Here is a 13,865-nt window from a genome sequence, read left to right on the forward strand (position 1 = left end):
TGCTCTTGTGGCAGGACTTGGTGGTAGGGATAGCAAAGCACTCTGCAGCCGAGTCTACCTAGTGATGTTGTATGTGAACCTGCTTCTCCTACCTTGCATTCCTCAGGGCAAGTGAGAAACTTCTTGAGGTAGAGAAAAGGGAAACATGCCCATCTGACAAAGAAATAAAGAGAATCAAAAAGCTTAGGTGATCTAAACCTCAGACTCAACCTGGGTTAACAGACCAACTGTGAGCCTTTGTGCTCAGCAGAATGAGTTCATGAGCAGACAGTTAGAAATAGTCCAGAGCTCTCAAACTGGAGCATGTTTGATACCACTACTGGCATAACAGTTCATGAGGGTGCTTTGGAGGTGAGAAATAACTCTGAGCATTAGTGGGGCAGGTCTGTCAGTGTGCTCAGTTACAGCAGCTGAGCAGATAGACAGTAACTTCATGTATGGATCATTCTGAACTTCCTGGTATCCTGGGCAAAACTGTCCAGCAAATCTCAGCCCTGGAAGGGAAATTAGGTGCCACTTTTTCCCCCCTCACCCCCTTTTTCAGGCTTGAGGAGCTTGACTCTGGCACTTAAGACTTTCTTCTTAATTGATATAGTAATTCTTGAGCAAGGAGGAAAAACACTTGCTGCTTTCATAAGCCTCACTGGAAACTTCCCCTGCAAAAAAATAGGTGAATCTCTTTTTATACTCTTACCTGCCTTTTAAAGGGGAGAACAGCCACTATGTTCTCGAAAGCAAAAAAAAAAACTGAATACTACTTTGCTTGGTATAGCAGACGTTTGGCTTAACTGGCTTCTGCCATATTGTGAGTGGTGTTTCCAGGTGATAGAAACTGCTTTTTAATTTATTCCAACAAATTTCAGGAATGGTTGCCTCTAAAACAGACTGGTATTTACCTACAAATGTTAGCTGCTTGTGTGTGTGGTGAAGGGGCCAGGACAGCAACTACTTCTTTGTATGGCAGTCCTCCCTCCTGCTAAACACTATTTCCCCCTGCTATGTTCCCAGGCAAATTCCTGGTCTTCCTCTCCTGCCTTTCCTGTCCTTAGATGGGTCTTACTGACTTTCTCCTCTACTTTTTCTAGTTTGAGTGCATGTTTTCTCCTGTGTTAGTGCCTTTAGCTTCCTGTTAGTCAAATGATATGTAGATACTGGCTGGCCTTAGGGCTGCTTTTCTTCAGTCCCTCCCTCTCTCCCTCACAGCCCATGCCACCCTTCTGAAAAACACAACTTTCCTCCACCCAAAGGAGTCTAAACTAATGTTGATGGCAACCCACAGCACCTGTGCTTTGGCTGTATAGCTGGGCTGCTGTGGAGTGCAGGTTCAGTAGTACCAAATTCCCCTGATAATCTAGGCAGCAGTGATGCAAGATTCCTGTTTGCTGCTTTAGGAGTTCTGAGGAGAAATTCTTTTTTTTTTTAAGAGGTTGTACAAGTCTGCAGAAATTCTCAGGAGAAAGTTGAATACAGGCTGGGAAGCAGCAGCAGCATGTATGAAGCAGCTGTGCTCAGACTCATGGGCTCTGGGGCTGGTGCTAGGTTTGGGAGGTAAGGGTCTAGGAGTGAGATGATGGCAGTAGGTGCCCTATTCTGTGAGCTATCTGCCAAATCAGTCACCCAAATGTTAGGTCCCTATCTTAATCTCTTGCAGAAAGGGCTGCTGTGCAGTACTGCTAATGAATCCAGAGTTTCAGAAATGCCCCTTAATTCTGTGTGTTGGTGTGCCTTGTGCCAGGTGCCTTCACCCTTTTCAAATGTTGTCTGTTGTCGCCCCTCAGTGTCTGCTTTCTCTGCAGCTTTGCAACAGCTCCCAGAGACAGAGCTGTTCAAAACAAACAGCCACAGTCTGGCATTACCAGTGACGTTTCCAAAGGGTCTTCTGTTTCTCTAGATTTCTGCAAGAACAGCACCAGTCTCAAAGGAACAAACCTGCTTCATTGCAGAGCTGAAGTACTTTAAAAAGTTTGGAAGTAACAATTTTCTTGACCAGCTGTGCTCACCTGAAACTTCTAGATGTGTAGCACTTACTACATTCTAGCACAGGTTTTTTATTAATAGATCTCTGAAGCAAATTTATTTCATAATAGTGGTGCTTTTTATTAAATTTTATGCCTGTATAACAATGCATCCTGGAGTAGAGAACTATACAGTATGTTACATGTTATAAATATATTTCTGGAAATACATGAATATATTTCATATAATGCTGTAATAAAAAAATGCTAGTTCATTCTAGTTTAAAAATCTGTATATAAGGGGAATGTAGTTATAAAAATACCAGTTTATAATGCTACATCTTACAATATTTTGTCCAGTTCTGCACTGATTCACATTTGTTACAGTGTGTGTAAAGCTGGAGGGATAACAGAGGGTGTAAGATAATGTAGGATTTTAGCCCCCTGTATTTGTGAAGATATGCTGACTATTCACAGAATAATCAAGTTGTAGACCTTGATCTCTCTAGCTTTTGATGAAGCTAGCAAGATATACAGTAAATATCTGAATCTTGCAGCAGCTAAAACTAGTGACAGCTGAAATACTGAACACAGCACCAACATCAAGGTGCTAGCTCTGAATCAGCACAAACTTCTTTGGGAGGGGAGAGGTTAATAACAGCCATACTTAACTTCCCTGAAAACATTCTGAGCACTTGAAGAAACAGGCCTGGACTGTCACCCTCACAAACTACAGCCACGCTGGCAACGTGGCCCATCGTTCCAATCAACAGCAGCTCTTTAACCTCACACTGTTGCTTGTTACTGGAATTGAGCTCAAATTAACCTTCCTGGACTGGGATATTCTGAATCTCAGATCCTGTTCTCCTGGTTTGTGGACTCCAGGGGCTCCAGCCGATCTTGGTGAGCACAGGGGAGGCATCTCTTACAAGCTGAGCCTGCTGAAGCTGGCATCTTCCTGCTGGCTTCTCAAATCTCAGTTCCCAAGCAAGTAAGGATGAATGGGGAGGTTAAACTACAGTTACTTGAATTTTTACAATTAAATCATAGTTCAATGGGTAGAATAGCCATATAACAACAGGCAAAGATAGTTTGTCTAAATTCTTACTCTGTGTGCATGAATGCTAGTACCAGTAAGAGCTGGTGTGCAGAGGCCAAAGCAGTCATGCGACCTCCAGAAGTACATGCTGCCTGTAGCCTGAGTCTGAAGTTAGTGAACACAGGGCAATAAGGCAGCCACTGAACATGGCTCTGCTGTTATAAAGAAGTTAAGACCCAAAAGAGTAACTTTTAAGAGGCAAGAGAAGCAGCTTTTAAATGATGCATGTAGCTGAATAACTCTTCCTTGCAGCCTTGCTCTCCACTGTGCTCTTTCCCAGCAGAGGGAGCACAGGTCCAGCATGTGCATCAGGTGGCCACTGCAGCCTGTAGCCTCCAGGGGTCCTTAACTTGTCACTTAAAGGTGGGAAATCAAGCTTGGCCCCCTGAAAGATTCACAGGGCAGCCTGCCAGAGCTGCATACTATCTTCAGTGCACCCTCCGATCACTCAGAAGATTGATTCCCACAGTGCCCCTTGCTCTGCTTGCTATAATGAAGCCACACTGAAGCCAGTTTTTGCATGGGGCAGTACTGAAGTCAAGGGGCCTTCACAGAGGCAGTGCCCCTGCAGAATTAGAAGCAAAGGGTGGATATTTTTGCTTCACAAACTTGGTTCTTCCACTGAACGCCACTAAGCTTGCACCGTTGGCAGGGTGCAGCCCTGAGGGCAGGAGCTGCTGTAGGTGTTAGCAGAGACTGCAATTCAAACCTTCCTGGAAGAGGAAGCTGTTCTCCCCATCAACTATTGCTGCCCAGACAAGGAGTCTCTGGCAATTCTCCAAGTACTGTTGTCTCCTTTAAGTCTTAAGCTTCTTTCAGCTGGAGAAGATCCCCAGAAAGTAATGATAATTTAAAAGCTTCAGTACTTCAGGTAGTTTGGTTCCTAACCCAGAGCAGAGGAAGATTTACCAAATCTTATTTAAAAGCCCCTATTGGTTATGTTGCTGAAACATTGACTATAGTTTTCATGTGGTTTGGTTTTGTAAGTATACTTCAGAGTTGGGAGTGAAGCCACATATAGCTGAGCACACATCTTTCCACAAACCATTCCCAGGCTCCCTGCTCCCCCTTTCTCCTTCAACACCAAATCACAGTTGCCTTGCTGACAGCTGTAGAATGCAGGTTGCACAAAGTAACCCCAGCGGTTTCAGTTCTGTGTCCAATGGTGTTCCTGCTCCTTCCTTTCTGAAATGAGACCATGCAGTGAAAATGAGATTAGAAAGGGATTCTTTGCATTTAACCAGCAGCCTGAGTTTTTACCTTGAAGATGGAAGATAATGCTAAGTCTGTTTTTTTTTTCTCTTAGCTTTGATTATGTGCAAGCTGCCCATTCCCAAGGTATATGGTTGACTTAATTGTGTGGAGTCTTTTTGACTAAGACCACAGATAACTAAATTTGCTGCTGCACTTCCTGAGTGCAATGCAAATGGCCTATGTGATAAAGCCCTAATGATCAGAGGCCTTAAATAAAAATAAACAATTAATTAAATAAGCATGAGACTAATCCTCAGCTGGCAAAATCCCATATAATTTGAATGTCAAAAATCTGACCTATTCCCATGTTTGCATGAGCATGTCTGGATGAAGGAATAGGACTGCATTACTTCTATTCTAAAAGCAGGCAAAAAAAAAAAAAAAAGGCAAAACATGCTTCTTACTAATTATTTTACCTTGTTCCATTTGACTGGGGTTATCAGAAAGGCCATATGTTTTCATTCTTTGTATTTTGCCCCAGAACAATCATGGAGTTCCTCTCAGTTTTCCTCAGCTCCGAAGACATAATATCTGGCCTTAACAAATGGAAAAATACAATTAGAGTTGACAGCAGTCAGAATATATGGCTGTTTTTAGCATTAATATGCTAAGTATCCAACATCCAATGTGCACCCGGAGTAATAATTTCCCTCCTCGCCAATCTGAAATTCCAAAACAGATGCTGTCCAAATATTTGTGGCAGCATCCAAAAAAAGGAGCTATAAAATGCATCACTTGGCATGGAGTCATAACAGAAGAAAATGAAATTTGTGTTCATCCATTAAGAACAACCAGTATTTTCTGCCTAGCTGGAAGTGAGGGTGGGGGACAGGCTAGTGGATAAAGGTCATGAGGAAGTTTAATATTCTGGCTGAAGTACTAAGTAGCAAATGAGACATTGTGAAGGACAACAGTAAACTAGCTGCTCTGGACTGCATTTAGATTTTTTTTTGTTTGTTTGTTTACTACTTCTTACATCCATTTGAAGTAAGTGTAGTGTGTCCTGTGTGGTTTTAATGCTTTGTTAGGTCAGACCTCCAGACTAACGACAGAATAATCTTTCAAAACAGTTGCTGTTTAAGAAAGAAGAGCGGTTTTCCTCAAAAATGCAAAATTTCAAAGCTACTGATAAACACAGCTTCAATTCAAAAATGTTGACATGGTGCAGACCTTTTCTCTTCTAACCATTACTTTGTTTTCTTTTTAATTTCAACGTTGCAAGATTTTTGTTTCATCAGCTTATGCAATGAAATAATCGAGCTGATGTCAGAAAGACTGGCACTATATGGACAATAAAATTATCAAGGCAAATTCCGGCAGAATTTGCAGCCCAGTTTTCACCGGCTAGACTGGATTTTGTCCGTACTATTCAAACTAGTACCAGAGTGTTTATTTGTGTATCTAAGGCATTTTGATATTCAGCTATCATTTGAGAACATTTTTTCAGACACGAAAACCAAGTCAAAGTGGAATGGCAAAAAAGTCTTGTCTTGTGGGCCATCTTGGTAATGTTCCTTGCTCTGGGCAGAAGAATTATTCCCTAGTGATTTGGAGGAGAAATCTACTTTTTTGCCATAGGTCAGATCCAGGTCCATGTGCTGCTTAAGTTCCTAACACTGCAGTCAGCTCATTCACTAGCCTGTACTGGCCCTTTGTACAAAAAAGACTTTCCTTTGTGGGAGTAAAAGCACTACTAGGAAAAAGAAAATGAAATGAAAAGCTCAGCCTGTTGAGAACAATGTATGACAAACCACGGAGTCTTGTGCCGTGTGTTTACCTTGGCAGGCCCCTGTTCCTCCTCCTGGAAGCACCAAGTTCTCTCTACTATGAGAATTCTTTTGTGGATGTTTAAAAAAAAATCCAAAAAGAAAAACAAAACAGCCACCCTGGAGCAGATCATTCATCATACGCAGAGTGGGAGCACAAAAGGGGATTTGCTTTGACCTAGTTAAAAAAACAAATTGCCTGAATGACTTAAGTGGGTCTGGGTGTCAAAAGCAAGAAACTGTTCTTCCTTCAAAGCTATATGTTAATATAGGACAACAGGTCCCAGCCTGATCCAGTTCAAGACGCTGAGGAGATGTCTCAGTGCCCAAGGAAATTTGGGTAAGCAGAAGTCAGCTGATCTCATATGCTGCATGTATGAACAGGACCAGCAGCCAGGACAAACGTGTTTCATAAACTCTAGCACACACAGTGGCTTTAAATACTGAGAGCTTTAATGCTTCCTCAAGTCAAGAACTTCAGCCAAGCAAGAATTTCTTGTTTTACCATCATGGTACTGCTGTGGGAAGAGCCTGGCCTTCTATCCAACAGCATTTGGACGGTTTTCGCAGACTCCTAAGGCCTAGCTTTTTATTTCAAAGGAGCCTGAGGGCAGTTAGGTGCCCAAAGGAGTAGGGTGCCCAGCTTTTCTAGTCACCAGTGAAAAGCCCGTGTCAATGCAGTGTTACCTAGGAATGTGGGGTACAGAAAGTGAGAGCTTTTTTTCCCCCTTTTTTCCTTTTCCTTTTCCCCAGTGGGGCTGGGGAACAAGAGCTCGGAAGTAGGCAAAGGAAGACTGGAAGGAGTTGCGGGCCATGCTTAGAGGCAAGGGCATGTATGCAGAGATGTGGGAGGAAGAGTATTAGTGGAAAAAGAGAAAGACATTTTAGCAGCTACAGAAAGCAGTCCGGAAAAATAATCATGTGAGATTTCTGGGGCTCTCCAGTTCCAGCCAGGTTAGAATTTGTCTCTCTGGGGTCTTGTTCTCCAACATTTCCATGACAGTTGTAGCTGAGTCCGATATACACACAGAAGTAACAAACCTATTTCAATTAGGAGCTATTGGGCTTGCCCTTCAGTGGAGCTGCACTGACTTAACTAGATGAGGATCTAGCCAGTAATTCTCATGCAGGGTGCACTGTTGGTATCCTTAGTGCTACAGAGAAAAGACTAAGCAGGAGGTTACAGAGACAGGACTTTTCTGAAGCCCAAATAATGCTTCAGTCTATTCAGATTTAGCAGGGAGGTTCACAAGAGTTTGTACTTTTTCCCCAGCTGATTCACCACCTATTTGAGCTGGAACTGTTTGATCTCTTTCTGCTGTGTGTGTCTTTCAGTTTCCCAAACAATGGGAGGAAGCTTGCTTGTTACGTGTGTTTGGGCCCCAACCAAGCTCTTCCCAGCTGGAAAAATCACTCCATGAAGTATAGAGGTTTTTCCAGCTGTAACTACAAGATTCCTAGTTCCCTTTTACATTTTGTAATGTAGGTACAGGCTACCTAAGGGGAACAATGAGACATTCCTGAGTGCTTAAACAACTGCTGTTTTCCAGCCATCATCCCCACTAAAACTTGCAGAGGGCTTAAGCACATTTGAGTTATTCCAGTCAGGATCACTAAGATCACAGCTGAAAAAACACAGGAAAGTACCCAGCTCCATGTGATACTCTTGCTCCAGTGAGTAAGATACCCAGGCTCTTCCTATTACCTCGTTATATACAGAACTATCACAAATTCAGCAGGCCAGCTGTGAGCACTCAGCAAGCACGTGGAGAATACCTGTGCAATGGGCAGCTGGCAGTGCTGCTGCCACCTCAGAAAGAGACAGGCATTGCACAGGATAGCTCAGGTAAAGGCCAGGCTGGAATGAGCCTAGTAGACAAACTAATCCAAGGGACCAGCACTGACCTCCTAGTGAAGGTGAGACCCAGTGCTTTTCCCCAAGCATTTATCCATAGCAACAAGCAGGACCCACTCACGAGCGCATGCTCAGCAAACCATATTTCCTCTTCCTAAGAGGAAACCTTCCAGATAATTCTGACTGCCCCATCCTGTCATGCTTCAGATGCAGTACAGGTTACTGTTCCCCTGGATGAAAGATGTCAAGGAGGATGGAGGAGAGCATTAAACTTGACTGGAATACTTAGGAGGGACTGAAAAGAAAAAATGTTAGGGTATGTAATGTCTCTGAGTGGTCATGAACTTCCCTTGGCCCTACTGGGTGTGAGTGCCTTCTTTGTGGGGAAGAACCTTAGTTTTTCCATTATTTCTCACACAGGTAATATTATCCTGTTGGGATCTTAAAGCACCTGGACACTAACGAAACAAAAGGCAGTGCTGGCCAGGATCACCAGTATGCAATGAGAAGTAAGTAAGGAAGAGTCTTCTGGCTCAGCAGCAACCACAGATAAAAATCTCTCAACATCTCCTCCTAATGCTAAGTGAAAGCCTCCCACAGCTCTGCCTTACCTGTACAGCTGTGGGCAGGACCTCTTCAGAGCAGCAGAGGACAGTCCCAGCTTGCTCTGGTTTCTCAGCCGTGTCTTCTTCATAAGATCTCTCATTCTTCCCCAAGCATGGCTTTCACCCTAGGGAGCAAAATCAAAGCACAACTTGCAAGGCCAGACACTGGTTACTGGCAGACCTCACCTGGCCAACACGTGACACTTTGGGTACTTCACGACAGGCACTTCCCACTCAAAATATTGTCCTAGGAAGAGCTTCACTCCTGGTAGAGCTAACGCAGGGCTGTCACCCTCGCCCACACCGACACTCTATTGCAGCTCCACAGTCCACATGATGCCAACTGTTGCTTTGCAATTTTTTGTTTTGGGCAGATGGGGAGGACTTTGTTTTCAGTTACACAGTAAGATGGCCTGGGTGGACTTATCAGTAACACCTTCTCTCTTGTATTTTGCCCCTGGTAACATTTCTATGTCCAGGACCCTGCTGTTCTTTCTGAGTTAATGTTTCAGAGAATGAAAGCACTTTGCTGGTGAGTACTGAGTAGCTGCCTGAAGGCAGGTTTTACCTCATTGTTACACTGTATTACAGGAAAAGAAAAGAGCATAATTTGGTTTCCTACTTACTTAGATCCGCACAAGGGGCCATTTACAACCAAAACAACCCAAAAAAGCAGTTTAACTGCCTTTTTCTTTCTGCTGGGCATAAATGTGTTGATATCTGCCCTTTTTAAGGTGACAGCATTTTGTAGACCCTGAATTAAAAAAGATCAAGGCTTTGTTTCCCCACCATGTCTGTAAGCCACAGCTACTGGGTGCTTATATTTGAAATGCTAATGGTGATTTTCAGGAGATCAGGAAGTCCCATAAGGCCTTCTCTAATGTTCCCTCCAGGACTGAACTCATCCTGGTGAGTTCAAATGGGTTGTGTTTTAAAAGAAAAAAATCATGTTTTTTGCCACACTGAACGAAAAAAACTGTTTTTCAGGGCTAACTTAATGGGCAGAAATGACGCCAGTGCTGGTGACATTCTCAGAACCATTGTCACGCTTGCAGCGTTGTTCTCGCGTCTCCCGAGGTGCCTTCCCCATGGTGCCACGCAGCCACGGGATCGCTCTGTGAATTGTGGCCACCTTGGGAGCAGAGCCTGGCGGCTGCCCAGCAACTCACACCAACCCAGGGAGAACGTATTGTGGTAATTCCTCTTCAGGCTCCACTAACTTTTCAATTGAAAACGTCAGATGAGGTCACAGGCTCAGCTGAAAACTGCAGTACTAGTTTCAGTGCTATTGAGCTAATTGCTCTTAAGTGAGGCCGTTTACTCATGAAAATATCAAACCTTTGTGTTTATTACTAAGAATAATGCACGCTGCAGACAGGTTTTGAAGGCCTCAACAAAGTCAGTCATTCGTTGTGCTGGGGTTGTCCCAGAAAAGCAAGCACTGTTAGTATCACAGAAAGCCTGAGTGGTTGCTTGTTTCTGAAGGCCAGCTAACTGTTGCCTGCAGTGAGCATGGGAGAACGATGGGTCAAATGCAGTTAGGCGTAATAAGAGAAACATATATGGGGCTGTTACTTTGACAGTCAGCTTTGGGGGCCAGTGATCCTTTTTTATTCATGTATAATGCAGTATAGGAGCTTGGTCCATGACAATGTAGATATAAATTAAATACATTCATCAAAGGTAGTACATACCGAGATGTTCTTACTGATGTCCAGACCCTAAAATCAAAGATAAACAAACTGATAAATAACATGCCAGTGAGACCGTCTCACAGTTGGGGACAGACTAGGCTCTGTTCTCAGCCTTGCCTTGGAGTTTACCCATAGCCTTGGTCAAGTCCTATATCCCTTTATAGTTCAGTCCTTCTCATGTGCATGATAATCCCCTCTTTCCTCCACCTTTTGCCTCTCACCTTTTGTATTTAGACTGCCAGTTCACATATATAGCACTTAGTAACACAGGACTAGTATGGCAGAACTCCCATACAGTACTTGCAGTTGTAAAAGTAAATGGGGTATTTCATGCTCAGAGTACAGAGTGAAGAACTGACAGTACTAAGGTGTAGTATAATAAGAGGATTTAGGTTAAAGAGTGTGGAGCTTGATTGTGCAGTCCTGTGAATCATCAGGGCCTCCTGTGTGCCTATAATAATGCTCATACTCAAGAACTTTGCTGGATGCAAGCCAGAGCACTAAGCACCTTTCAGGGTTCAGCCTTGATTGGGTTTCTGAAGTTCATCCAAATGCTTGCTACCCATTTGCAACTTTGGGGTGGAAATTTCATGAGAAGGTCTTTCCCGTGAGAGACCTACTCCTTCCTCTTTCCTGTAAGGCTGGGAATACTCCGATTACAGCCTCTGCCCTGGTATTTCAGCACTTCTGATCCCCACAGGAACCTGAAAGTGCTGAGGCAGCCACAAACAATGGGAAAGAGAGGGAGAGGAAAAGCATTCGCTCTGGCTTCCTTGGATTTCAGTGATAGGGTTTCTCTGAAACAGGCTTTCAGGGTTGAAGTTAATTACACTGACACACTGCCAGTCTAGCAACAAGTATTCCCAGCTATGGGTCAACCCACTGAGATGTTCATATCTGCTAATAAATGTATCCTTGCTTTAATCTCACTAGCAGCAGTAGTGAAAATACCATCAGGTATCTGGAGTTAACAAGGGATAAAGCCAATACTGTTGTCTGCAATGCTGTTCTCCCCTGTGCCAGGCCCATGCTATAGTTATGCCTTTCTTGTTACATAGACATAGCCATCATCTTCATTTAAGGGTGGCCAGGGAGGCACAGGCTACCCCTGTCCTCACTACTCCTGCCCTACTCAGTAGCAGACAGGGCTGGTTTGTTCTCCAGGGAGCCCCACTTCACGCTCCCCATATTTGCCTGAGCAGAACTTCTCCCTGCCTATTCCACAGATCCCACTCAGGGTCTGGCTTCAAGCTGGTCACTCACCTTTCTTACTGCAGGGTGCTTTGATAGAAAAGCTTGTCCCTCAGCCGTGCCACTGGCTTCTCTGAACTCATTCTCCTTGTTGCTCCTATTGTTCGATGACTTCCTGAGCCCTATCATCAGCTGGCTGTTTCCTGATTCCGGGTATCTCTCATTTCCTGTAATGAAATGCAAGCGCTTGCTCATATTTCTCAGCAGTGGTCTGCTAGATTGGCCTCTGAGCAGTGCCACCAACAAGCTGTGACTCCAAAAGGGATAAGACCCCTAAGGATGGGTTTCTCCGCACTGCACTGTGGTTCTATCTTGCTTTGCTGCAAGATGGCCCAAGCAAGTGTCTGACTAGGGCAGACTTTCTAACAGCTTCCTCATGGTCTTATTTTTCTTCTAGGCCTGCTCTGAAATTGTCAGGAAAGGTGACAGGGAGAGGAAAGAACATTTCTTAGTCTCTGCACTAGGCATCCCAAAGGCTGTTTCACTCTGACTGAATCCTACCAGGAGGTGTGATGCTGCTGTACATTTCACCAGCTATTAGATGCAGATCCAGATCCAAGGTTCGAAATAATCAGCCTCATTATCAGACCAGGCTAGTTCACATCTACGTTTAGATCCAGACTTTTCAGCTGGCTTTATTATCAGTAGGCTGAGCTCAGTCCTTCTCAGCCTTCTGGAAAAGTTGGTCTCTGGATCTAAGCTTTGCAGCTGGGGCTTATTTCAACTAGGTCTGTAGAATAAGTCATTCTCCAGGAATGTATTCTCTGCCTGCTTGAGATGGTAGGAGACTAATAATACGCTTAAGGCTTTCCATCTTAGATCAAATCGTATCTTGGTTGGGGGGAATCTCAAAGCCCCACAGAGGGACTGTACAAATGCATTCATACATTCATGCCAAATTCCCACCAGACAGACATATTTGATAATGCATTTGTCCTAACCTCTGTAGACACATCTTCAGTAGGCAAAAAGGCCTGCTTCACATGTGTGAAGAGGCAAGTGTTAAAATCCTAGTATAGCCAAAGCATTTAAAAATGCATCTCGTAGTAGAATTAAACCTTAGCTGGGAAGCTAACACCTTGCTTTGTTTCCATCCATCTTTCCTAGGGAAAAGGAAATTGCTGATCAGCTTATTTCACCAGCTGGTGACAAGGGCAGGTCAGATGTATTTAAACTCACCACTGCAGCTGCTCAGCTTTTCACTGTTTGCTCCTATTTCTGGGATGATGGAAAGATCTGAAGGGTTTCCAGTCTGAACCAAGAGGCTGTGAGGTCTGCTCCTCCCAGTAAAAGATGTCTTCGCATCTTGGTACGAGTTGAGGAAGACGTTGGCAGCTCCACAGGAGCAATGCTGCAGGAGGTACTCCTACACCAAACAAGAAGAAAGTATGCAGACTGTTAGGCTGCAACAGCCCAAGGTAACTGGGCAGTATGATAGTGCAGGTAGATTGCAAGCATTCCAGCCCAGGGATGCCCAGCCTCATCCCAAGACCTGTCAGGAACCAGACAAGTGATTTAACTCTGTAAATGGCTGAGCAGCCTGGAGGTAGTAATACAGATTTTCCATTGGTTCATTTTCAGTTTTTTAAGCAAGAATCAAAGGCCAAGTTTTCAGCAGCAAGAGTTTTCTTAAAGCTATAAAGCTAGAGCAGGAATGTAGTAAAACAGTTCCTTGTTTACACATGTGATAGCTGTTCAGCAGAGGAAAACATTTTAACAAGCTGAGTTCCTTGTCATCTTGAGCCTGTGTGAATTCTCTGGCTGATCATATAGCAGTCCTTGTAATTGTGGCACTCTGGAGTTCTGCTGATACCAGAAAAATCAATGACTGCATCCAAAGTTGGAGAGCAACTGAGAATTTGGAACTAATGTTCCCAAAAGATGCACTTTGAACAGAAACAAGCCAGAAGCAAATCTCTGTGTACAAGCAGGCCCAGACATCAGCATAGTTTCAAATCAAGTTGAGTTTGATAAATGAGGCATTTCTTTCCAATGGGGCAACCCAAACATGAACGAATGCCATATATGAAATCCACGTGCTGTAGTTTGAACCAAGCAGTAATTTCAGCATTTCTATAGTAACCCTGAAAGTTCAAGAGAGCCTAGGCTTTTCTCAGCTTCCAAACCCACTGCTGCAAACATGAATTGTTCTGTTTCCTATCTGCTTCTGAGTTTTAGTGAATTCCTGTCTTAGTTTCATAGTTTCTGTATGTGATTCTTTGGTCCTTTTTCTGCTTGAGGTGAATTCTACAGTGTCTTTGCAACACTGACATGGATGTGCCTCTCAATCAGGGACGGTTCTGTTTGTAAGTTCCCAGCTTTGGATAATGAGGTCCTTGACTGGTAGAAATAGGAGTAACTCTACCAATCTCAATTCGAAGATGTT

The 13,865-nt window shown here is 43.8% G+C and overlaps 1 protein-coding gene across 1 annotated transcript in view; it reads right to left on the minus strand.

Moving 5' to 3' along the window:
- Positions 1 to 2,072: 2,072 nt before the first annotated feature.
- The window catches only part of LOC146591748 (uncharacterized), a 34,985-nt gene continuing 23,192 nt past the window's right edge, over positions 2,073 to 13,865 (minus strand). The window contains exons 4-9 of the mRNA XM_085312195.1: positions 12,659 to 12,845; positions 11,492 to 11,646; positions 10,229 to 10,255; positions 8,541 to 8,659; positions 4,725 to 4,844; positions 2,073 to 4,239 (exon numbers count right to left, since the gene is read on the minus strand). Coding sequence (XP_085168321.1) covers positions 4,748 to 4,844; positions 8,541 to 8,659; positions 10,229 to 10,255; positions 11,492 to 11,646; positions 12,659 to 12,845 — 585 coding nt within the window. The 3' untranslated portion in view covers positions 2,073 to 4,239; positions 4,725 to 4,747. The remainder of the gene's footprint in view (positions 4,240 to 4,724; positions 4,845 to 8,540; positions 8,660 to 10,228; positions 10,256 to 11,491; positions 11,647 to 12,658; positions 12,846 to 13,865) is intronic.

This window comes from Rhea americana, unplaced genomic scaffold (assembly GCF_003343005.1).
Source record: "Rhea americana isolate MKP2758 unplaced genomic scaffold, rheAme1 scaffold_36, whole genome shotgun sequence".
Lineage (NCBI taxonomy): Eukaryota > Metazoa > Chordata > Aves > Rheiformes > Rheidae > Rhea > Rhea americana.